Below are 26,354 nucleotides of genomic sequence, written 5' to 3' on the forward strand. Positions count from 1 at the left end.
GAGCCACCTGCTGCCCTCCCGGCAACCGGCAGAGCGCCCCTGTGGCATGCCGCCCCAAGGATGAGCTTGGCGCGCTGTGACCTGGAGCTGGCCCTGCACTGTAGGCACCCAGAAAAGAGGTAAAGTGAAACTTATATTAATAAGCAAATAAATGTCTTTTTCAATAACATTCATCCATAAGCATAAATGCTCTGTATTTATAAAAGAAAAAACAAGCTCTTAAAATTATTATGTGTTTGATCATCCAAACAGGATCAGGAAATACATAAATACTACATTTTCCTAGTCAGGAAATGACATACTAAGTCATTTTTCTCCTAAACTTAGATGAGTGGAAGAGTATACAACTTTCTGTTCTTTATTTTCAAGTAAAGCTGTTTAAACATTTGTTTGTATTTTGAATGAATTCACCTTGTCCCTGATTGTTCTCCTTTTGTGTTCTCCCACCACGATGACTCGAGTTTTACTGACACAATGTTTGCAGTAAGCAAATTTCAAAGTCACACTGACTCCATGTTAAGGCCCAGATCCTGCAGTTAATTCCATGAGCGATAACCTCCACACGCAGCCCACCTGCAAGGCTGGGCCTGAGCTCATGCAGCCAATTGCAAAATTGGAGTAAAAAAATGTTAAATGGAAGCATTTGCACAGGAAGTGCTCTGGTGTTTATCCGGTGTGCGAGCTGAAACAATATCTTGCAACTCACCCAAGCAATAAACTAAGCAACATAGTTTGGACTTCAAACATTCATGATGAATTCATAGAGCAATACATTCTGAAAGATATAAACTCCATTAATAAATGAAGATGAGCAAACTGGAATCTGTTCATAGATATTCTGAGAGCAAAGAACAGATAATTTTGGCTCATAAATTATTTGTTATTATTTGCCCAGCTCTAGCAAACTGTAAGAGAACTTCTGCCCCGCTCCTACTAATACTCATACACATGAGCAACTTAATGAGCCTGAGTCATCCCGTTCAAAGGAGTTTTGCTCGATTTGCAACACTGTTAACTGTTGTGATCTCATTCCTAGTAGTTCTGTTTTCAAAACTTTTACATTTGGAAACTACAGAATACAAGATGATGTGCAAGAAAGCTGACTAAGCAAGCGATACTAGTGGGCCTTAAAAAACGTTCGGCCTGATTGTCTTCCCATGTTGACGTAAATGAGGAATAATTTAGTTCAAGCTTTCTCTCTTCCCCCTTTACACTTCTCACATTGCTTCCTCTCACTTTTCGGAGGAGCTCCCGAAAAACAGTCACAAAGCCACCTCATTGTCCTTCCTCTAAATCCCTCCTTAAAACTCTCCTTTGCCGTGATGCTTACAAAAATATTAACAACCATTAGGTTGCTAGTGTACCAAGACCACTGCCTAATACGGTCTCATTGTTTCCTTGAACGCCCCCATCTGTCTTTCTGTATCCATCTATTGTCTCTTGTCTTTTACTTAGACTGTAAGCTCTTGGGGCATGGATCATATTTTTGTTCTCTGTTTGTTGAGTCCTGGTCCGTGATGACTGGAGCTACTACATGCTTCTATAATGCAAATAATAAGTATTAATAATGTCATTGAAGTTACACTGGTGTGAAACCAGCATATGTGAGAGGAGAATCATATTCCTTGTGTGCAGAAATTCTGCTTATAGGCTGAATTTGTTCAGCTCATCTCTAAAGTTTTTACAGGGAATCTTGGTGATTTTTTACCATTGAGCCAACAAGATAGCTTCTTGAATAAGAAAGTATCCTAAGCCTCCTGCGCACAGCACCTTACAGTGGAGTTACTTATCACAGTATCATAAGGTATTGTTAGAGAGACAAGGTGGGTGAGGTAATATCTTTTATGGGATCAGCTTCTGTTGTGACAAGTTTTGGAGCCACATAGAGCTCCTTCAGGTCTGGGAAAAGTACTCAGAGCATCACAGCTAAATGCAAGGTGGAACAGATTGTTTAGCATAAGTAGTCCGCACACATTCTAAGGGGCCATTCACAGAAGAGGTGGCCTATTAACACCTTTACAGTCATTGACAAAAAGAGGGGATTATTGCGTCACAGATTGTTGTAATAAGCCTTACATTTCGTGTCTCTCTACATTCCACTGTTGGATGTTGCCAAGTATTAAGGGGCCATTAAGAAAAAACAGGATAAGACTGGGCACTGGTATCTTAGCCCCTGAGGTTTTGTAGTTTTGAAAGCCCTACATGCTTTAAATGTACAGTACACATATGGTACATATCTGTGGCCAACTTTTGCATATGCTTGTGTGTTTTTGGAAGGTACTTCAGGGAACCCTGTGGTTTACAAAAGGCAACATTTTAAATGTAAAGAAGGAAAACAGATCTCCTGAGAGCTTGTTGCTTCCTGACTGGCTTTTCAAGTGAGAAAAAGGCAAGACAAAGTTCTGCAGAGCATGCTTCTTTAATAATGCTTTTCTACAATAATGTATTTTTTTATTAGCTGCACAATGCCAGATGCAGCCTGCAGGAAGAGGATGCATCTCCAGAAGAAATCTCTTGACCAAAATCACTGCTGACCTATATATATATATATATCACTATAAGTGACAGCTCAGCTGTAAATTAGGTCAGAAGATAGGCATAAGCGGTTGCAAATGGCAAAGTAAGGTAACTTTTGCCAGCTTGGTGATGTGAAAGTTGATCTGCAAAATCAGAATAATTTGCATGTTAAGGGAGGGACAAAAGAGGAAGCAACCAACATCAAGATAAGATAAAGCAGCCCTCAGTCCTTAAAACTAGGCGGCATCATCCTCCAACATCCCTGAGGCCAGTTGCAACTCTGCTGTAAGCAGGCACATATCTGATATTCACCTGCTTATGCCAGAGGCTGAACTGCATTCCCACAGAACATCTAAGGACATGTCTTCACTGGCAGCACTTTAACATGGCTTGTGTCGTTGCAGCATAGCGCTCCCAGCACTCGAAAAAACCCACCTCCACAAGCGAAATAGCTACCAGCACTGGGAGCGCAGCTCCCGGTGCTGGCTGGTGCACTGTCTACACTGCCATGTGACAGCGCTGAAACTTGCAGCACTCAGGGGTGTGTTTTTTCACCCCCTGAGCATGACATTTGCAGCGCTGTAAAGTGCCAGTGTAGACAAGCCCTAAAAGGTGTACGTTACACTCATTCTGCACATCCACTATGTGCCAAATCAGTTCAAGTTACAGGGACTGTCACTTATTACTGCTTTCTGATTGACCAATAAGCCAGGAGCCTCTCACCCTCTGAAGTGAATATCAGGAGTAACTTCTCTGAAGCCAGTGGAAGTCCATGGGTGTAAAACTGCTAGGAGAAGAGGATCAGTCACAATGGTGTAAGTTAATTACACCACCATGTTATCACTGAATTCACCACACAGCCTTTTGGCGATTTTTGGCACTACTTGTTAATTTGTGCATCTGATATAGACAGAGCGCTGAGACAGAGTTTCTCAGAGAAAAAAGTTTGTGATAAGTTTTATGCAAGTACAGGAATATCAGCTTGCTAAGGACTGCGGTTTGGAAAAGGATCATAACTTCTGATAACCTCCTCTAGTGCACAGTGTGCCTTTGAAGCAAAGAAAAATAATTTGTTTGGACGGTTTTAAGATAATTAATTATTTAAAAGTTCTCTTTTCATTTCTGTGATCTCTCAGCTTAGTATCATTCTCCTTGCTATGGCCAGCCTAGAGAGATAATGAGGAAAAAAGACTTGATGGTGCTTTTTTTGCATTGTCCAGAATCCTTCTGCTTGTTCCAACTGCAAAGTACATTGTGATGCTGCCTAAGTAAATCTTAACTTTACATTTTGTATCGTTTCACATGGGTCGCACAATATAAAAATTTATAATCTCCATTAGGCTATAAAAAACAGATGTCTTCATCCATAATGAGTAACATTCAATTTAAAAGTGTGGCTATACAAATATTAAAGAGCAGATCTTGCCTCATGGATCACATGGAGAATTGGAAATATCTGTCAATACATTACAAGAGAGGCTGCTGTAGAAACCAAAGATGCTCATGTCACTCAGCAATGGAGTTTTACCTGCGTAAAACCAGTGTAAGGAAGGAAAATCAAGCCCTGATTCTATAAAACTGTCCTTATGGATAAAGAACAAATGGATAAAGTACACCAGACACTTCAATATGACTCATCAGTAACGAATGAAATCCTGGCCCTACTGAACTCAATGGAAGTTTTGCCATTAACTACAAATAGGGCCAGGATCTCAGCTGATGTTTTTCAAAGTTTTCACTTAGATATTAAGTGGAAGATCTTGCTTAAACTGGCAATATAAAGCATTTCTGATTTAGTCCGGCCTCGTATCACAAAGAGTCTCTGAAGAGAGGCATACTATGTACAGCAATATTTTCATACAAAGGGATCAGATAAAGATGACGCTGTAGCTTTATCTCCAAATTTTTTTTATATGGATTATAAGAAGAAGCAATTGGGTAGGATAAAAACCAGCAAGGAAAGCAAAATATTTCCACAGACACTGGGTAAATTCCATAAATCCAGTGCAATACAAATCAAACCATTACTCATCATCCATTGAGAAGTGCAATAGCTGTGAGCAGTCATGTCAATAAAAAGTATAGAGATGACCTTTGATGACATTCTTTCAAAGAGGAATATGCATGGATCTGAGAATAAGTGAGAATTTGGATTTGGGACCTATCACCCTCAGAACTGGGATTAACCTTCCCTGGCTGCTTGTGCTTGCTCTCCTTCTCTATGCCCACCTCTTCCCTGTACAGTGAGGAGTGGGTGGAAAGGGGATTTCTTCTCCCTCTACAGAGGTGACAATGAGGTGACCAGTGGAACAATATAATAAAAAATAATCTTTAACTGAAATGTAAATAATTCACTTGAAGCTACTGCCATAGCAAGCACGTACTGGGTCTTTAGTGGCATATTATCTCTATGCACCTTAACATGCTATTCTCTTTGCCTGATTTGGGTAGTAAGAATATTATACATGATGCAGAATTCCACAGCAAGAATTGTTTAAGTCATAGTGTTTTGTAAAGGTTTGACTTATGGCGTATGTGTGTAGCCAATTTCTACATATGCTTGAAGAGGACCAAACTTTATAGTATCTTTTAACAATTACAGTCATCCCAGGACATTACCCACAAATACACTAAAACATATGCAACAGTTGGCTCAATACAACTACATCATGTAGTGTACATAAAATGCATTGACTTAAGGGCTTTTAGTAAAATCAGTATATCACTCTTTCCACAGTACACACAATTCAAACAAATACAATTATATATGCTGACATGCTATTCCATGCTATGACAATATGTAGTATTTCTTATTACACAAGACCCCTGCAAATCTTTTGAAAACAACTATATGATGTACTACATGGAAAAGACGGTTACTCACCTTTGTAACTGTTGTTCTTCGAGATGTGTTGCTCATTTCCATTGCAGTTAGGTGTGCACGTGCCATGTGCATGTTTGTCGGAAGATTTTTTACCTTAGCAACACTCAGTGGGTCAGCTGGGTGCCCCCTGGAGTGGTGCCGCCATGATGCCGGATATATACCCTTGCCGACCCAACCGTCCCTCAGTTCCTTCTTGCCGGCTACTCCGACAGTGGGGAAGGAGGGCGGGTTTGGAATGGATATGAGCAACACATCTCAAAGAACAACAGTTACAAAGGTGAGTAACCGTCTTTTCTTCTTCGAGTGCTTGCTCAGATCCATCCCAGTTAGGTGATTCCCAAGCCTTACCTAGGTGGTGGGATCGGAGTGAGATGTGGCAGAACACAAAACTGCTGAGTCAAAGGCTGCATCATCTCTGGACTGTTGAACCAGAGCATAATGCGAAGCAAAGGTGTGGACCAAGGACCAGGTAGCTGCATGACATGTCTCCTGGATAGGTATACAAGCCAGGAAGGCGAGAGACGAAGCCTAAGCTCTGGTAGAATGTGCAGTGATGTGGCTTGGGGAAATATGAGCCAAATCATAACAAGTGCGGATGCACGTCGACACCCAAGATGAAATCCTCTGAGAGGAAACAGGTAGGCCTTTCATTTGGTCTGCTACTGCGACAAAGAGTTGGGGCGTTTTACGAAACGCTTTTGTCAACTCAATATAAAATGCGAGTGCTCTACGGATGTCCAGGGAGTGCAATTGTTGCTCCCGTCGCGTTGAGTGTGGTTTCGGGAAGAAGACCGGGAAAAAGATGTTCTGGTTAACATGAAAGGCTGAAACCACCTTAGGGAGGAATGCTGGGTGTGGTCGCAACTGCACATTGTCCTTGTGGAACACAGTGTATGGCAGATCCACCGTAAGAGCCCTAAGCTTGGAGACTCGTCTGGCTGATGTAATGGCTACGAGGAAAGCTGTCTTCCAAGACAGGTATAGTAGTGAGCAGGTTGCTAACAGCTCAAATGGGGGAGACATAAGTCTGATTAAAACCAGGTTGAGGTCCCAGGTCGGGGCTAGGCGGCGCACTTGAGGGTATAAGCGCTCCAAGCCCTTGAGGAACCTCGAAACCATAGGGTGTGAGAACACAGAATGACCACCTTCGCCTGGGTGGAAGGTAGAGATGGCTGCCAGGTGTACCCTCAGTGATGATACTGTTAGGCCCTGCTGTTTGAGAGACCAGAGGTAGTCCAAAATAGAGGGGATCGAGACCTCAGTGGGAGTAAGATTAAGCGTTTCGCATCAGCAGGAGAAACGCTTCCATTTGGCCAGATACGTTGACCAGGTGGAAGGCTTCCTGCTACCCAGGCGAACTTGTCATACTGATTCAGAGCAACGTAACTCTGACTGGTTTAGCCACGCAGCAGCCACGCCGTGAGGTGAAGAGCCTGCAGGTCCGGGTGGCAAAGCCTGCCGTGGTCCTGAGTTATGAGGTCTGGGTGGAGTGGCAGGGCAACTGGGTTGCTATCGACAGGTCGAGCAACATGGTGTACCAGTGCTGCCTGCGCCACGCTGGAGTGATCATGATGATGTGCGCTCTGTCCCTGAGGAGTTTCAGCAGGACCTTGTGAACCAGCAGGAACACTAGAAAGGCATAAAGGAGCTGGCTCTTCCATGGCAGCAGGAAAGCGTCCGAGATCGATCCCAGGGAGAGACTTTAGAAGGAGCAGAACATCTGGCATTTCCTGTTCTCACAAGAAGCGAACAGGTCTATGTGGGGAAATCCCCACTTCTGAAAAACACAATGAATAACATCTGGGTGGATCGACCACTCGTGAGACAGGAAAGACCTGCTGAGTTGATCCGCCAGAGTGTTCCGAACGCCTGGGAGAAAGGATGCTACCAGATCTATCGCGTGGGCTATGCAAAAGTCCCAGAGTTGAATGGCCTCCTGACAAAGGAGGGAGGACTGTGTCCCTCCCTGTTTGTTTATGTAGTACATGGCCATTGTGTTGTCTGTAAACACTGAGACACAACGGCCTCGCAACTGTTGCCCGGAACGCCTGGCACGCCAGGTGGACTGCTCTCAGTTCTCGGACATTTATGTGTAATGCCAGCTCCTGAGATGACCAAAGGCCTTGCGTACAAAGGTGACCGAGGTGAGCACACCCCAGCTGAGAGATGACGCGTCCGTCGTCAGGGACATTGAGGGCTAGGGTGGATGGAACGGCATTCCTGCACACACCAGGGAGGGAGTTAGCCACCATTCTAGGAAGCCTAGGGTGCTCGGGGGAATGGTGACTATCGTGTCTATTGGGTCTCTGCCTGGGCGGTATAAAGAGTTGAGCCAAACTTGGAGAGGATGGAGGCAGAGTCTGGCGTGTCTGGTTACAAACATGCAGGCAGCCATGTGACCCAGGAGACCGAGACAAGTGCGAGCTGAGGTCGTCGGGAAATTCTGTAGACCTCAGATGATTGCTGCCATCGCCTGAAACCGCGGCTGTGGTAAGCAGGCTCTGGCTAGACTGGAGTCCAGAATAGCTCCTATGAAATCTAACCTCTGCGTGGGAACCAGAGTGGATTTTTCTATATTGATCATCAGGCCTAGGCATGTGAATAGGTCCTTGACGATACCCACATGCTGAGTGACTTGTGTCTCGGAGGCCCCTCGGATAAGCCAATCATACAGATACGGAAAAACGTTTATCCGACGTCGGTGGAGGTAGGTGGCGACTACAGCCATACACTTTGTAAATACCCGTGGAGCTGTAGAAAGGCCAAACGGCAGGACCGTAAACTGGAAGTGCTGACGGTTGGCTACAAAGCGGAGGTATCTCCTGTGCGGAGGAAAGATGGCTATGTGAAAGTACGCGCCCTTCATATCAAGGCCAGCATACCAGTCTCCAGGATCAAAGGACAGGATAATGGTCCTCAGGGATACCATGCGGAACTTCAACTTTATCATAAACTTGTTGAGTCCTCGCAGGTCTAGGATAGGTCTGAGACCTCCCTTCGACGTGGGGATTAGGAAATAACGGGAGTAAAACCCCTTGCCCCTTTTGTCCATCAGTACCTCCTCTATAGCTCCTATGGCAAGGAGTGTCTGCACCTCTTGTAAGAGGAATTGATCGTGGTAGGGGTCCCTGAAGAGGGACAGAGTTGGAGGGTGGGGTTGAAATAAATTGGAGGTGGTACCCATACTCCACCGTGCATAGAACCCAGAGATCTGAAGTTAACTGGGACCACGCCGGGAGGAAGTAGGAGAGACGGTTGGAGAAGAGAGGAGAGGGATCCTGGCCTGTAACTAGTACGCCGCCCTCGGGCACACCTTCAAAAGTTCGTCTTTGGTCCTGGTGGTGGTTTCGAGGGACCTTGATTTTGGCCTCCTTGGGGTCCTGATGCAACCACTTTGGCCGTGCCGCCTGCCAAAGTCCTGTCTTTGTCTAGGCACAGAGCATGGGCGGTGAGGCTGGGGATGGAAAGGCCTGCGTTGGATCACCGGCATATGCATACCAAAAGAGCGCATTATGACCCTGTTGTCCTTCAGGCTTTGCAGCCTGGGGTCAGTCTTTTCCGAGAAGAGGCCTTTACCATCAAATGGCAAGTCCTGAATGGTATACTGCGAATGGTATACTGCAGCTCCGGTGGGAGGCTTGAAACCTGAAGCCATGAGATGCGCCTCATGGCAACATCCGAGGCCAGAGTCCTGGCTGCTGAGTCTGCTGCATCCAACGAGGCCTGGAGGGAAGTTCTGGCCACCTTTTTCCCTTCCTCCGAGAGGGCAGCGAACTCTTGGCGGTAGTCTTGAGGGAGAAGCTCCGTAAACTTAACCACTGCCACCCAGGTGTTATAATTATAGCAGCTAAGCAAGGCTTGTTGATTTGCCACCCGGAGCTCTAGGGCCCCTGCTGAGTACACCTTGTGGCCGAGTAGGTCCATTCGCCTAGCCTCCTTCAATTTCAGGACTGGTGCCTGCTGTCCATGGCGTTCCCTCTCATTAACAGACTGGACGACTAGTGAGCAGGGAGGAGGATGGACATACAAGTACTCGTACCCTTTAGAGGGCACCATATATTTATGCTTGACTCCCCTGGCCGCAGGGGGGATAGAGGCCGGGGACTGCCATATAGTATCGGCATTCGCCTGGATGGTCCGAATAAACAGTAGGGCCACTTAGTGGGGGCATCCACCAATAGAATGTCCACTACCGGGTCCTCTACCTCCGGGACCTCCTTCACCTGGAGGTTCATATTGAGTGCTACCCTCCTAAGGAGGTCCTGATGGGCTCTCAGGTCAATTGGAGGAGGGCCTGAGGAGGATGTTCCTGCCACTGCCTCATCTGGAGAAGAGGAAGAGGAGATGCCGGCAACAAGCAGGTTCTGTGTGGCCTGTTGCTCTTGGGCGACCTCCTGCTCCAGTGGAACCTGAGAGTCCGGTGGGTGAACTGGGGTTTCCTCCGCAGTAGTCGGAGTGGGACGGCTAACCGTCGCCTCTGGCACTCGGTGCTCTGATGAGACAGAGCGGGACGGAACTACTGGTACGCCTTGGGCCTGGTGGTACACCCAAGGTGTCCAGAAAGACCACTGATAGGGTCCTTGGTCCTGGTCCTGGGTCTCTTGGAAGACTCTGGTGGGCACCTCAGAATCGCGGTCCTGAGCATAAGAGCTGTCCGCATGGGATGACACTGATGCATGTCTGGATGGCCATGCAGGTGCTGAAAAGCCCTGGGCAGAGTCTCTGTCTCTAGCGGATCTTGCTCTACTCGGCACCAGGGACTGGTACCAGGAGGCATACCGGTACCAGGAACGAGATTGGGACCTGTGACCAGAGCGGTGCCGGGAGGTCGACCGAGGTCTTGAGGCTCGACATTGGGAACGGCTACGGGAGTACGGTGCCTGGAGCGGTACCAGGAGCTGGAGCGGTGCCGAGTAGCGGGCCGGTGAACCAGATACCGACCGGTGCCGCGAGTGTGACCGGTACCGAGGAGGAGAACAGTACTGGGACTGCGAGCGGCGTCGGGAGTGGGAGCACCGACAGGACCTGGAACGTCTGCGGGACCGTGATCAAGAACGGTGCCGCTCTGCTGTGCTGACAGAGGATGGTCTTATCAAGGCAGGCTTGCCTATAGACTGTATTACCTGCACCGGTGGTGCCGGGGGTTGAGGCAGCGTCGACTCTGTCATGTCAATCAGATCCCTCGCCGTTGAGAATGTCTCCGGTGTGGAAGGAATAGTAAGCTCAACCATGGCTCACGCCGGGGAGCTGACAGGCACCGGACTCGACGGCCCTTGTGGGACCGGAATCGATGGTGCCAACGTCGTCGGTGCTGCGGCAAGTGTCGGTGACGGGCGATCCAACTCAGATGAGCTCTCTGGCTGTGGTGCAGGTGGCACAGAAGCAGCAGGAGTCTTAGGCTTTCTCGACCTCGAGGAGAGGGAGTGGTGCCGAGCAGACTTTGGTGGTGGCAACGGCCAGTGCCGAGAGGCCTTGGTAGTACCGGCGCAGTCCAGTGCCGAGGAGGCGCTTCTGCCCGCCGATTGACCAGTGCTCAGTGCTGAAGGTGGAGGGGTAAAAGTTGTCTCCATGAGGAGCTGCTTTAGCCGAAAGTCTCGCTCCTTTTTTGTTCTCGGCTTAAAAGCCTTGCAAATGCGACACTTATCTGTCAGGTGAGATTCCCCGAGGCACTTAAGGCAGGAGTTGTGTGGATTTCCTGTTGGCATCGGCTTATGACAGGCCAAGCATGGTTTGAAACCTGGTGAGCCGGGCATGGGCCCCGGCACCGGGTGCGGGGAAGGGGCTAATCCCCGAACCCCTCTTAACTATACACTAACTATTAACAATAAAAATTAACTATAACTATATAACTTTGAACTATATACACAACAAAATAACTAGAGAACTACGAGTAGCTAGGGAGGTGGAGGTCACTAAAACCGCACTCCACTGTTCCAACGACTGACACGGGCGGTAAGAAGGAACTGAGGGGCGGTTGGGTCGGCAGGGGTATATATCCAGCACCATGGCAGCACCACTCCAGGGGGCACCCAGCCGACCCATCGAGTGTTGCTAGGGTAAAAATCTTCTGACGAATGTGCATACGGCGCACGCACATCTAACTGGAATGGATATGAACAAGCACGTGAAGAAGAACACAAGACACACTAAAAATTCACATCCTCTTGGTCTCCAAAATGAAACATTTTGACCTTTGTTGTCAGGTTACAGAATCAGCCTTCTCTGAATTTGATTTTTTCTTCCATTAAATTACTGAACGGATTCAATTCAGTTTCAAAAAAAAAGAAAGTAGAGCTATAGTTGCACCTTTAGTTAACAGCTTGACGCCGCTAGGACCCTGCAAGTGATGAAGTTGTCACCAGAGCTCTGCACGGGCATAGGGGTCAGCCTAAGTGCATCACACTGCATCACGAATTTGTAAATGGCGGAACCCAGATGGTCTCCATTCAGGATGAAATGCCCTGGTCTCTTCTTTTCAGATACACCCCTTTGGAGAAGCCCTATTGATTCAACACATAATTAGATCCACTTTCTATAGAATTCTTTAATATAGTAAGGAAAAAAACCCTGTAGAATGGTCAGCCTTAAATTTAATCGGTCTGTTGATTGATTTCAACAGAACCTCACCACATTGCTATAGAACCCTATTGGTTTAGGCTAGGATTTTAAAAGGAGCTTACTGGAGTTAGGTGCCCAATTCCCTTTGAAACTCTACTGAGATTTGGCCACTAGATTCCCTTCAGTTGCTCTGAAAAATCATACCCTGCACTGACATTCAATTCTTTAGGACATTTCCATAAAGGTACTGCACTTTCCCCCCAACTTTTAGTTTCAGAACCAAGATGGACACCTTTTAAAATGCCCTCCCCCAATAAAGTCTCATACATTATTAATACTTTTTCTCCAAAAGCAGAGCTTCTGATGCTTTACTGGGGATCCAAAAATCCATGTCCTCTGTTTATATAGGTTAAAACAAAGGCACATCTAATGAAGCTGATACAGGCTGTGCACTTCCATGAATCAGTCTATTTTACAGGTTCCATCTGCTCTTAAATGCTTCCCAGCGAACAAACAATGTGTCACTATATTGCATATTTCCATTGCACTATCCCAAACACACTTAAGCTGCTGACAGATTAATGCTTAGTTCACTTGTGGCATACATTCTTGGGTTCTTACACATGTTCTTATAAGGAAATGGAACTCAATAAGCACTTAATCACAAGTTGGGGTAATGTTATTGTACTGAATACAATGCTCTAACTTTGTTTCAGATGCAGACGAAGGCATCTCTATATAAGCCATTGCTGTCACCAGTGCCATCAAGGACCCTGGAAATCGAATAGCTTTTGTAAACCTTGACTAAACAAAGCCAAGTGAAAATTTGCCAAAGGGTAGCTACTGGAGCCAGGAATGTCAAGGTGAGGAAAGTTCAGAAGTCATCACATGAACTGTCTGCTCTGTATACTGAAATGAGGTTTGTTTGGCCTAAACAGCATCTACTTTGTTCTAAACAACCCAACAGAACTGGACCTCAGTGGGGTGTGTACTGATACAATGATTGGGTGAATTATTGAGAGATAGATAAAACCATTGCTCTGAGCAATCTGCCCTGATGAGGATCACTTATCCAGTGAAAAGGCAACAACAGAAGCCTGCTGCATGTGGATATTGTGTGCAGCATGAATACTTGCATTCATGCCCATTGAGACATGTTGTTCCACTGAACATTTTTCGACTAGATCCTCATTTGATGTAAAACGGCACTAATCCATTGAAATCAATTTGTACCACTTGAGAAGCTGGCCTTTTGTATTAATTTGAAGTATTTATTTAACTAAAGCACACTCAGCTTGTGAAATATTATTTTAGAAAAAAGTGAACTTGAGCAAGCAATAAATCATTTTCTGAGACATTTTCCTCTCCTTTCACATCACTTTTAATGTGTCGAAAACCTAGGAAAGTTATTAACCAATTTTTTTGTCCTTTGGTATATTTTTTTTGCCACCATAATCAACTGTCTTTCATGTGTGAAATGAACTACATTAATATGCCACTGTTCCTCTATATACTCCGCTTCACTTGCCACACAAATCTTCTCCTAAAAAATGAAGCAAATTCTAGCCCCAAAGAATGTGAACAAACACATCAGAAACAGTGCATTCTGCTCCAAAACCAGCCGTGACTACATACTGAGACATATTCACCAATGGTGAAGTCCTGACCCCATTGAAATCAATGAGGGTTTTGTCACTGACTTCAATGCACCAGGATTTCACCGCAAAAGGACACTGACTTCCATGGAGTTGCAACCATTTATTCTAACAGTGCCTTGGACCCAGGGAACTTTCCATATGGGGACATTACAAACTAACTGGTATTAGAAAATACCTTTTCCGTACTCAGTTAATACAAACCATACACTTCATTTTAATATTGCCAAGAATTAGGCCATTCAATCCATCCAGAGATACATGGAACAAACTGATGTTGAGTGGTGATAAATATTCAGGTCAAATTGTGTTTTGGCCTCTTCTAAGGTATGCGAGGGACCAAAGGATGCAATGAGTGGTACGCTGTAAAAAAGCTACGCACAGTGAGAGTCCTAGTGACTACAAGTGGTAAGGGAGGAACAGGCTATGCCCTCTGCACCAGCTGATAGAGCCAAGTGGTTGCAGTGTGAAGCACACACTGCTCAAGAAGATGCAACTGCTGCCCTCTCCTGTCTTCCTCAAAGTACCAGGAGACGTAGCTCCACCATGGAACTGGAGCTGGCTGTTGGGCTCTGCATTGTCCCCAGTCTGGGGCAGGGACTTGAAGGCAGTACTGAGTCTATAATATTTTGAAAATCTCCATTTGTCTAGAAAACAACATACTTCCATTTAGTTCATAGTCTTGTCTATGCCTTATTTCCCAGAAAGCAGCCTTGCACAACTTGCCAGCTAATGTGCACCTCTTGATAAATGTCCAAAATTGGTAGTGCTCACCTGTGCTGCAAACATGCCAAAAAGACAATACACAGATCAACAGTGTGAAGACAGACGGCAATAGATAAGGGTATGGGGAAGTATGCAGGATGTTATCTCACCTCAAGTACATCACATGCTTTTCACTGGAAAATTCTGACATGCTAAATGAGGAGAAGTAACTTTACTCAACGTGGCTTTACATTTTGAAATCCTTTGAAACATGCAAGGCCTACTAGACAACTACTGTATAATGGTAAGACAAGTGATCTAAGATAACTTATCTCTAACTATTCCTGAAAGCTAGCAACTAATATGTCATACAATCTGTGGTCACAAGCTTCACGACCTTTTATAAGATCTCCTGGGAACTGCACCATATTTCATAGGGTACAAGGCATATGTGATGGGCTGTCTTATATGTGGCAATGTACAGTTGTTCCATAGTTACTGAGTAGGATCTGGCATGATTTAGATCAAAATCTTACAAAAACATATTGTGCCATTATCTGAAAGGAAATTATCTAAAAAAAATTGTGGTAGATGTTGCAAATTCTCTTGATAACTATAAAATTAATCTCCTAAATGGTTTTCCTTTTCATGAATGTGTGTGTTGAGCCTTTTGTTTCATAGTGCTCTAGGATATAATTCCATTTTTCAAAGTCTGCCAAGCATGCTTCTGCACCAAGAGATTTTCTTTTCTTTTTCTTTTCTAATTTGGTTGAGAACAGATTGTCTATCATGCTCCTACTTGTTGGCTGTCACTTTCACCAGTTACCTAGAGACTTGTGAAATGCTGACCAGCCTTATACGAACATTAAGTTTCCAGAGTATATCATTCTTGGTAAAGTACTGGAATTAATATGGAAATATATTCATGATGGTATTGTAATGAGCATTCTTTCATCCTACAACTTTATCTTCACTTTTGGCAGCTTATCGACCATATCTTCCAAGAGTGCATTAAACAGCTGGAGAAAGATGATTTTCCTCTTAGGTAAGGGTTGCAGTTGTGAAAGTATTCTGTTTTCTTTCTTTCTTTCTTTCTTTCTTCAGGGTCAGAGTGGGAAGAGGAGGAGGGGAGATGGAAGAATTTTTTTCTAGACCAGAAGTCTTTTTTTTCTCTCCCCTCCTTTTCTGATATTTTCATTTTTTTCTCTTCTTAGTTGATCTTTGATTTTCTATATTCTCTCTCTCTTCCTCCTCCTCCCCTTTATTGGCCATGTGTGTGATGGATTCTTCAGTTTTCGTCAATGATGTCTTTATTTCTCTGCTGTTTCCATTTACACTTTTTCATTGTTCCCTGACAGCTTTGCCTATTTTTCCAGAGGTGATGTGATTTGTCTTCTTGTTACTTTTATTTTGCTGAGGTTTTTGTCAGGTCAGCTAGTCCTCTAGGCAGCCTACTTCCTTGTGCCTTTTCCTTTACATTTTCATCAGTCTCTCATTATTGGTGTTTTCACTATATATATCATTTGTTGTCCTTCTTTGACATTCAGATGAGTTCTTGCTTTCCATCCCTGCCTTTGTTATGTGGCTTCCTATTTACTGCTTCCTTCAAAGCCAAAGAACTGGTGGGGCTCCACCTCCTGTGTCTTGCCTGATAATGAAATGGCAAAGTGAGCCAGAGAAAGAGTTTCTACTGTGCAAATCTTACTCATGCTCAGGGAACACTAGAACATTTAGGGGGGGAATCAAAAATCAAAACCCAGAAACCCTGAATTACCTATTTAACCAAGGAAATAGATTACTCAGGATTGGTAGAATCTCCTGGCTGAGTTCCAGGTTAGATTTTTCACACTCACTAAATAGATGATGAGGTGAGATACCTGCAATCTACCTCTTCCCCTTCCTGATGCTTTCATTTCCTCCCTTTCCCGCTTTTCCCCCTCTTTTCTCCTTTCAAATTGTGGTTCTTCTCTCACTTTGATGTCCAGGTTTCCACCTGCCTTTCATCCCAGCTCCCTATCATGATCCTAGGCAATTTCAACTTTCACCAGCACAACACCTGTGATTGCCAAACCTCTGGCCCTCCTGTTCTGGTCTCCAGAATGGACTAGTTATTTCACCCAGTGACTTGGTCACTCCCTTGATCTGACCCTTACCTGGAACTATTCTTTTTGAGTTTTCCATCTCTAAATTCCCTTTCTCTGATTACCATCTTCCCATCACTTACTATGTCATCCATCACACCATTCCAGATATTTACCTTTCCAATACCTTTGCTCCTCTTTCCTGCTGATTCATTATCTCCCCTCTCCCACTTGCAATTCTGTCTCTCTTCCCAGCAACTTTACATGCACTCCACTTAGCATCCACTCCCCCACCCCACGCAAGTTTGGTCTTTCCTGCCTCTACTTTGTACTTTCTCTTGCTAAGCTATTACAACGTTAAAACACAAGTTGAGGACTTCAATAGCTCAGACATAGGTCAGGGGTTTGTTACAGGAGTGGGTGGATGAGATTCTGTGGCCTACGTTGTGCAGGAGGTCAGACTAGAAGATCATAATGGTCCCTTCTGACCTTAAAGTCTATGAGTCTATGAACTTCCCTCTCTCATCAGCTTCCACTCCTTCGCTACCAGAAAGTCTTCATTGCTTCTGACTCCCTTCTTGGAACTACTGCCAGCTCCCCATTCTTCACCTCCTCTATCCAAGATTTTGTCAACTTCTTCAAAGGAAAACTAGACACTATTTGACCACAATTGTCCTTCCCTCTCTGCCTACTGCACTTTCTCCCACCTTAATACTTGTCTATGGCAACTGCTTACTACATAGTCTGACTTCTCCTCTCCCTCTCTTCAATCCATCAGAAATAGTGCTGCTAAATTCATCCTATTTTCTACATCCCTGACAGCATCCACTCCACCTCTTCTTGTATCTCTTCAGTGGCTTCTTTCACACAAAGTTCAAAGTTTCATCATCCTCACTACTCCTTTCATCCTATCTCTGAATCCTGTCTTTAGATCACCTTGTATCCCAACCCTTGTGCTTAGAACACTGCCTGCCATGAACTCTCTCATTCTCCTTAGCAAAACTCCTACAAACCCATCTATTCCACAAACCATTCCCGCTGTAAGGTTCAATAGCCACTCTGTACATGTTCTGCAGTGTACATTACATCTGCTCATGTCTTTCTAGAGCGATTTATCAGACCAAAGATTCTATTGGCTATCTATTGTGCACAGTTATAGTACTTAATCATTATTTACATTTTGGGCATTTTGTCTCCTTTTATGGGTGCCTGCATACAAGTCGGCTCATTCAAAGAGCTCCAATCAGTATCATTTGATTAACATTTCCAGTACAACAAATGACGACTCTAATTACAATACAGAAACCTCCAACTCATCCTTCTTAACTGCAACAAAAGAAAACACTGCAGCTCTTAAAAGAAAGACGGTAGATTGAGATTACGATCTCTATTTCGAAGAAGTCCTGAAGTCCTAAATGGCCTATCTGAAAGAGGTCCTACAATGTAATCAAAGGAAAGCATCTAAAGACATATTGAGACTGTCAGTGGCATACAGCGCAATTCTTCCCATAATTACAGCCTGAAATCCTATGCAAGCATTACACTGGAGGTGGAGAAAAGTATACACCTGTGGCTGTGTCAGAGAAAGATGAGTCTCTGCAAGCCTCTGTGATCTAGTTAAGAAAAAGTTCCGTTCAAAAAATGAGTTATTTAGAACTGGACTACAAATCACTATCCACCAATAACAGAATCAGGATTCAAATAGCTCCTGATACATCTCTCACCTGAAACTGGGGAAGAACAGGAAGAGTCTAATGTCGAAAGTGCTAGACAGAGACATAAAGAAAGTAAACAATGAGCCAGAAAACCTGTTTTCTAGGAGGATATGTGGTTATCATTTATCAGGACATAGGTACCTAGACAGTGACTATCAACTTACTTCACATAAACCACTAAACAGGCATCAGGTTGGTAACTTTCGGTCACCAGTAAACCTGGGGTGAGTTTGTTCTGGTGCCTTACATCCTGAAAGCTCTGCATCATTCTACCAGTTCTGAGCCACTCAGGCCCTCTCTTTTTTTACCTTTCAGCCTCACCTACCCTGCTTTATTGTGTTTATGGCAACTGCTCAAATGTTTTAATCAGGATCAGTATCCAGGGCACTGCACATTCACATAGGTAGATGCAGCCCCTGCCTGAAAAGCTTGTAACTGAATTGCTCTTTTATCTTTTAGCAATCCAGTGAAATCATTCCTGAGTCTCAGTTCAAGTTCCAGTCATGACTTCATTCACAAATACTCTTGATGGTGGGTCTATTTTTTCACATTTATTAACTCCAGTCCAACAGTGAACAGTTACATCACGAAGAAATTTATCATATGCATGTCTCAATTCTTGTCTTTTCTGAATTTTTCGATAGAATGGAAGCACACCCTCCGTGCACGCCTTTCCCCACAGACTGTATTCTTTTAGGCAGTTTTTCATTCATTAATTTTTTGTTATAATTTTCAGCGTCTCTTCTTCCAGTGAGCATTTGGCTCTAAATATCAGATATATGCATATGTTGCCATTTTGTACAAACCATAAATAAGAGAGGAACGCTGGATATTATTCTCCCTTTGTCTCTTACAGTCTTTGTTTTTTACCTTCACAATTATTTGTTCTAATCTAGGGTGAACAGAAAGGTATGTTATGTTTACTCCAGAGGTTATAAGATCAAGACAATATCACTGAACTTTGTTCACTGAACTATCAATATGTTAACAAATTCTCCAGTCAATCACAACTCTCTTTGGAACCTCCCACATTCAGAAGATGCCTATTGGCTGCTAGACTTAAACCCTTAAGCACCAGCATCCCCTAGTGGTGCTATGTATCTCAGCAGTTTGTTTCATTGCAGTATTCTTGGAGGATTGACTTTTAGTAGAAAGTAGAGACACTGTGCCTCTTAATGCCACGTTATATTGGGGAATCTTTGCCTTTCAGCTACAAATCCTGTAAAGTACATCAAGAGTAGAAACACACTTTTATTTTAACTGTCTTTAGCCACCGCATCTATCACACTCTTATTACAAAAGACACACACATCAAAGCGCAGGGCTTATTTGTAAGACACATTAAATGAAGAGAAAAACCAATCAAATAAAAAAATGACATTTTTACCATGGAGCCTTCCTGGAGGCTTTAAAAGAAAGATAAACTCAGTGACTACTTCTAGAGCAGTATGTTCCACAGCTACTCATTTCTATTCAGCTTGTTACATAAAGATAGTTTGTGGAGAAGAAACTGTAGTAATCATAAATTTATTCATCTGTCTGCTGATTTAGTTGAGATATTTAAAGACCAGGATCTGGCAAACTTGCTAGATGAGAATTCTAAATGAGAAGTATCTGCTCTACATTTCATTAATACTTCATGAAAATTCAACAATCTGTTCAGAAAATATTCTGATTCCTGCTGTGCTCTGCTCTATGCACAAGTGTCTCTTGTTCGTGTGCATAGACTCAGTGGCAGTTGCAATATTCTCCAGTCCAGCTTTGAAGTAACAGCTCTCTCTTTAGACAGACTTAAAATCAAATTGAAATCCTCTCTCCCCATTCCCCACAAAGACTGAATCACTGGCCTTGGGACAAAAAGTATTTCCTCCCCTCAACCCTGAGACTGTACAGCCCTCACTCTGCAATAACCCCTAGTGCTGCTGCATAGGGGACAATGGATTGTTGATCAAGACAGCAGCAGGTATGGTTAAACACATGATTAAGTGCTGAATGTGATAAATAGGGATGAACTTAAGTATGTGCGTAAGTGCTTTGCTGAATCATGTCCTCTGCAACAGAACTTCACCAATTCCATTGCAGCTGCAGTCCTCTCCAGACTCAAAGGGGGGAACAAGATTTTACCCTGCATATCTTGCATCTTAAGTCCAATATGTCCGTGACGTAACCTAACTGCCTCCCCATTTAACTATAACCAGTGTCATGTAGCAGATTTTTATACCAGGTGCTTATTGGCACTGCTTATATTAGATGCATACTTCAGTATTTGTCTGGAGTTAACTACTGGACGCTTGAGGTAGACAGAACTGAGCGTATGTGATTTGATTGTAGTTATGGGGCAAATCCTGAGGTCCTTTCTCAGATTTAATTTAGTACAAGTTTGCCTGAGTAAGTACCTCATATCAGGCCCTTTATGAGTAGGAGTGAAAACTGAGAGTGAATGTGTTAAGTGAGACATGACAAACCTGACTAGCACTTGTTGATATTCTGTTATTTTTGTGGTTAGGGTTCCTGAGGATTTTTGTAAGGAAGTTTATTTTTGCAAGCTGTTGAGTGCTGACTGTGATATGGGGTGGTTTTCATTTAAGTAAATATCTGTTAACTTTTGTTAAGGTTCTTGGACAGACAAATTGTTACTCTGGAATTTACAAGAAAAGCTGTGTAAAATTGTTTGGTTTAGACTATTCAGTGAAAGTATATGTTGTAGGTTTCAACAAATTATGGACAATTATGGTTTAGGGCAAGCTAATCAAGTAGCTTTTCATTTTGACAGCTGTCAGCTCTCCTGTCTCTTTTCAAAGATCTAGAAATATTCAGCAGCACCCAGACACCCTTTTTTATAAAATATTACAATTCCTTACAGCTTGAAGGTAGCTATTGAATATATAAGTTTGATAAATTGTTTTTTAGGCAGGTTAGCCAACTGTCTTTGCCAGTTGCATAAACTGGATGATTCTGAAAATTAAGTAACTATTGCAGTGAAAATATACATTAAAAACAGCATCGAGCATGCAGCAGCGAATATTAATCCTGCTGGTTAAATAATGGGACACATATAATAAACACATTATTTAAAATTAAAATTGTTGCTGACCAATTCTTTAGAGCCTTTTACCATTGTAGCAATCATTGCCCATATATAGGGACTGCTTGAGTGTTTCAGTGATCCCTGTGGAGAACAGTATGAATATTTTTTCCAGAGCTGAGAAAAGGAAAATAGATAGCTGTAATAGATCTGCAGGAGCAGCCAAGCAGTAGATTGATTCAACAGGAGAAATTCAATGTATCCCAGAAGATTTCCTAGGATTTTATCTCCTGCTGCATTGGGAGCAATTTGGTGTAATGAGAAACTGAGGATTTTTTGTCAGGTGTGTTAAAGCTTGTAGTGATAGCTTGAAGGTAAAAAGAAATAAAGTAAAACTGAAAATGTCTCTTTTCAGAAAATGCTTTTGGATCTAGAAAGACTAAGGGCAACTTCCTTGAGGTACAAAAGAGGTCAAATTTCTCATGCAAGTAACATTTCACAAAAGACATTTTAGCTGAATGTATAGGGTGGAAAAAAAACAACTCTACTGTATTAAATGGTTTGAACACTAGTGCATACCCCAGAAAACAAACAGGGGAAGGTTTATGAAAAGATCCAGTGAAATTGCTGTCTGTCTTACTCTAATCTTTATGCCGTGAAATATACGGAGAAACCAACTTAGTACTGCTGGCCTGACAGTCATTGTTAATAGGCTCAGGGGGAAAAGACAAGGGAAGATTTTTTAAGTGAACATGCAAATGGGCATTGCATTTAGTTGGGGTGAAATTTGCTCCTACACAGAGAGCTGGTGCAATGCCAATGCCTTACTGAAGTTCCACGTAAGCCCTATTTGAGTGGTCACGTAGTTTGTGCTGGCCCATTGAACAGGGATGATTTTCACCCTTAAGGAGTTTGGGTGTTTCAAAGCACTCATGCCCTCTTGTAATAACAAGTCATGGCCATTACAGATGTATGGTTTCTGCCACTCTTGCCACCCACAACTTATGCAAACCTTTTGCTTCTTATAATATGATGGAAGCACTTCTTACAATATGGTGCTGTGATGCATCTCAAGTCCCTGTCTAAGGCTTTGTCTACACTGGAACTTCGTCAGCAAAACTTTTGTCATTCAGGGGTGTTAGTCCCCCTTTTCCCCTGAATGACAAAAGTTTTGCCAACAAAAAGCAGGGGTGTAAACAGCACTTTGTCGGCAGGAGCACTCTCCTGCTGACAAAGCTCCAGCCACTCATGGGAGGTGGACATTTTTTGTTGGCAGGAGAGGTCTCTCTTGCCGAAAATAGGCAGCTACACTGTGTGCCTTTCGGTGGCACAGCTGGGCTGCTAAAAGGTGCATAGTGTAGACAAAGCCTCAGTTATTCAGCGGTAGTATGCTCGTGGGACAGTTTCCCAAGCAAAATGGCTAACATTGTCAGTAGCCTACTGAAATCAAAGATGTGCCGGGTATGAGATATTCATGATCGCAGCAGCATGCATTGTTTTGCATTTCCATGCCCCCGACATTTCACTGCAGTCATGGAGCCTCATTGTGTGCTGCAATATCACATGATGAGGCAAAACTAAGAGAAGAAATAGATACTGTAATGAAAAACTACATTTTCAGTTTACACAGCTGTAATGCAATACACCACGCACAGGGCCAGCACAGACAGTGTAGTGTTTACACAGGCACGTTACATACTTGTGAACACTCACCACATTCAGAATCAAAAGACCTGGCATCAGCAAGTGAGCCACAGGCCAATGCCAGCCATGCTAGCTCCTTCCCCATCTCTCCTCCACCAGACTGCCCAGAGCTGTTCGACAGCGCTGGGACACAATGAATCCCAAATCCTAGCCACATAAAGCGGGATCATCCATAGTACCTTCTGTTGGCTTATGAGTGTATGTCTACACTGCAGCTTGGAGTGAGCCTCCGAGACTGGGTAGACAAACGGTGTAGTGTCTACATTATGGGGGTGGAATTAGCGCATGAAAAACAGCTGTGTGGATGCTGGAGCTGCAGCAGAGACTCCTGAACTCAGAACCAGAGGGTCAGATGGGCATGACAGCCAGAGCTGCTGCCACAGCCACAATGTACACATATTGCCAATGCCCTCAGAATCTCCCCCTGCATTTAGCACAAGAACCAGCGCTGGCAACCACGGAGGGGTACAACCACCTCAGCCTCTTGATGTCAATGAAATAAATATTGGGCTATTCATTACTATTTCCTTCACACTTCATATTAATTCATTTACATTAATTCCATCACTGTCTGTGAACTCTTCACACTGTACCTGACTCCCCCCCCCACACACTCCCACCCTTAATTTCAAACACAGGAGCTCCCACAGCAATAGTCTCTACCAACAACTGATATTCTGGTGATGGAATGATGGGTGTGATGTGCTTATAAAAAGATCAGATGTTGACAAAGGCTACTGTGGCTAATCAGAGCTGCTGTTGTGGTTTCCATTAATATTTCACATCCTGTCCTATTGACTATCCAAGCAGAATGGATATTTTATTTCATAGGTTAATCCAGAAAGCACACTGGGAAATTGAGGTTGAAGGTGTGCACCAAAGCACTTTCAGGAATAACAGTGATAAGCCTTAATTGAATGGTGTCCCTGGAGGGAGAGGGGGGATTCTAGCTTTAATAAACAGACCATCCCCGTAGGACCGTTGAATAAACCACTGCCATCACAGCTCTTACCTGTATGGTTTTAGAGTCCTGTTGCCATAAAGCAAAGCTTCCTCCCAACGTCTGAGATTAATACAGGCATCCATGGCACAGTCAAGCATTTTCAGCAGATAGATGTTTGTGTCTGGAAGACGATCTGCACTGTTATTTAGAAGAGCCTGGCACATTGCCAGAACCTGCTCCCACTCTGTTATTAACCTTAGCTAAGGATTCATCTTCCTCATCAAACAAAAAATACAAGTTTCAATGTTGTTAGCAAGGAATAAGAGCCACGGGGCATTAAGATAAAAGAGATCCCATTATTCCAGGCTCTGTTTCAACTCCTGAAAACATACTTAAAAAAACATAAGTGGTACCTCAGGTAACTAAATTTTGTTTACAGTTAACAAACCGTCTTCTAACGAAGGCTGCATTTTGAATGGTAAGGAGTAAAGGAAAGGTGACACGATGAGAGGATATATTATTATTATTTTAATATATAATACTGAAGCAAAACCCAGCTACAATTATTCTTTGGCTATTTGAAACATCATTATTTTCTTAAACATCTTTCCTAGTTGCAGTGGTTTATTCAGTGTTCTCGTGAAATTAAAACTGAGCCTGCAGATACCTAATTTTCTTTTTATTTGAAACAGTTCCAGAGAGCAAGGTTTTGTCAGTGATCTAATTGGCTGTGTCAGAGAAGCAGCACTGCAGGTTTCATGGATAACAGAAAACATTGCAGCTCCACCGTCTGATTGTTGCTTACGTTTAAGGATCTTGGTGAGAAAGAATATTTTAATCTCCAATACAAGAAGGTTCTTTTGTATGTTGGAAAAGTGAACTGGGAGTCACATTCAAATGAATGAGGCATTCACTACTGCAAACCACTCTGATCTTCATCATGTATTGAAGTTACTTAACCTACTCTCCTTTCACTTACACTGGTGTAAATCACAAATAACTTCTTGATAGTTAATAGACTTACTCTAGCATAAAGCCCATGTAAAGGCAAAGAGAGAATCAGACCTAGTTTTCAGCTTTCTCATCTGTAAAATGGATACTATGGCCTTGATCCAGTAAAATACTTAGGCACATTTGTAACTTTAGCATGTGAGCAATCCCACTGAGGTCATATATACCAATATATACCCTGGCAAACAAAATAATAATACTGTGCACTTCTATAGCACTTTCCATCCAAGAATCTCAAAGTGCTTCACAATTTATTTAACCTCATGTAGCCTTTGATTAATTCAGAAGGCAAATTGCACATGTCACTAATGACAGGTTCTTTAGTCAGGTGGAGACATAAAGCTTTTAGAATACGCAAGTTTTGTGAGTAACATAAATATAGATGTGATGACTTAATTTAAAACCCGAATAACCCAAAGTATTAATGCAGTTCCGCAAAAAGATACATATAACATAAAGGCACATAGTGTTATATTTACAAACTCCTAGAGACCACTGAAAACAAATACAGGAGAAAGCAGTAAGTGGAGTACATTATGAGGGGAGGTGACAGTCCAGCTTGCATCATCTTGTCAACCCCCATGTACTCAACTAGGGTCAAGAAAACACCATTTTTATACACCTTTTCTCTCACATCCACACATGGCTGGGACAATGTTTGATCAAGACTCAACCCCTGTCCATGTGTGGTATTCCAGGGAATCATAATTAAGGTTCTAGCTAGTTACACAAAATATTTTCGTCAATACGCTTCCCAGTAGTCGTGATACATCAATGCAGTTAGCTCCTTTGTTACATATACTTATAATCCCCCAAATCTACTACCTTAAACTTCTTTTTGTTCTTCTGCTGGTTTACTTATTTATCACAAGCTATATATTGCTAAATCTTATGAATGTCAAGCATTCATGCTAACCCTCAGGCCTACAGGCCTCAAACCTATTGCATAAAGCCTACTTTAAATATTAAAATGTATATATTTTATGTTTCCCCACTGTCATAACAGCTTTAATGGTTTCCATTTTTACTATTTAAAGCATTTTAGTATTGAGTAGCACATAATGTATAGTTTAATCTTGCAAAACAAACTCCCCTAAGATCAGGTCAGGGGGTTCCAGGTCCACACTCAAGCCAGTGCTGAAAAGTAGCACAGGCCCCAGTCCAGCAATGCCCTCAGGCACTCCATGAGTACTCCCAGGGTGAGGGAATGAGTTCTGCCTGACCACGGAAACACTCATGTTCTTAAATTTAACAACATGCCTAAGCGCTTTCCTGAATCAGGATCAATAATACTCACCTATAAGGCATGGTTACTGTGAGGTTAAATTAGTTGTTTGTTAAGTGCTTTGAGATCCTTAGATGGAAAGTACTTTATTAGGGAAGAAATTTATCATTTTATTTGCCAACAATGATGTGGTTTATGATTTCTTACACAAGATTCAGGAACTATATTGAAATGTTAATTAAAAAGAATAACTATAAAACAGGTATTTTGACAAGAATTCTGACACTACACCTGTTGAGAAAATATTAGCATAATATTAATAATGTGGTTA

The 26,354-nt window shown here is 43.1% G+C and overlaps 1 protein-coding gene across 4 annotated transcripts in view; it reads right to left on the minus strand.

Moving 5' to 3' along the window:
- SMYD3 (SET and MYND domain containing 3) overlaps positions 1 to 26,354 on the minus strand; it is a 701,794-nt gene that overhangs the window by 46,045 nt on the left and 629,395 nt on the right. For all 4 annotated transcript variants that reach the window (XM_032801055.2, XM_032801054.2, XM_075064202.1 and 1 more), the window contains one exon: positions 23,857 to 24,031. In XM_032801055.2, coding sequence (XP_032656946.1) covers positions 23,857 to 24,031 — 175 coding nt within the window. The remainder of the gene's footprint in view (positions 1 to 23,856; positions 24,032 to 26,354) is intronic.

This window comes from Chelonoidis abingdonii, chromosome 3 (assembly GCF_003597395.2).
Source record: "Chelonoidis abingdonii isolate Lonesome George chromosome 3, CheloAbing_2.0, whole genome shotgun sequence".
Taxonomy (NCBI): Eukaryota; Metazoa; Chordata; order Testudines; family Testudinidae; genus Chelonoidis; species Chelonoidis abingdonii.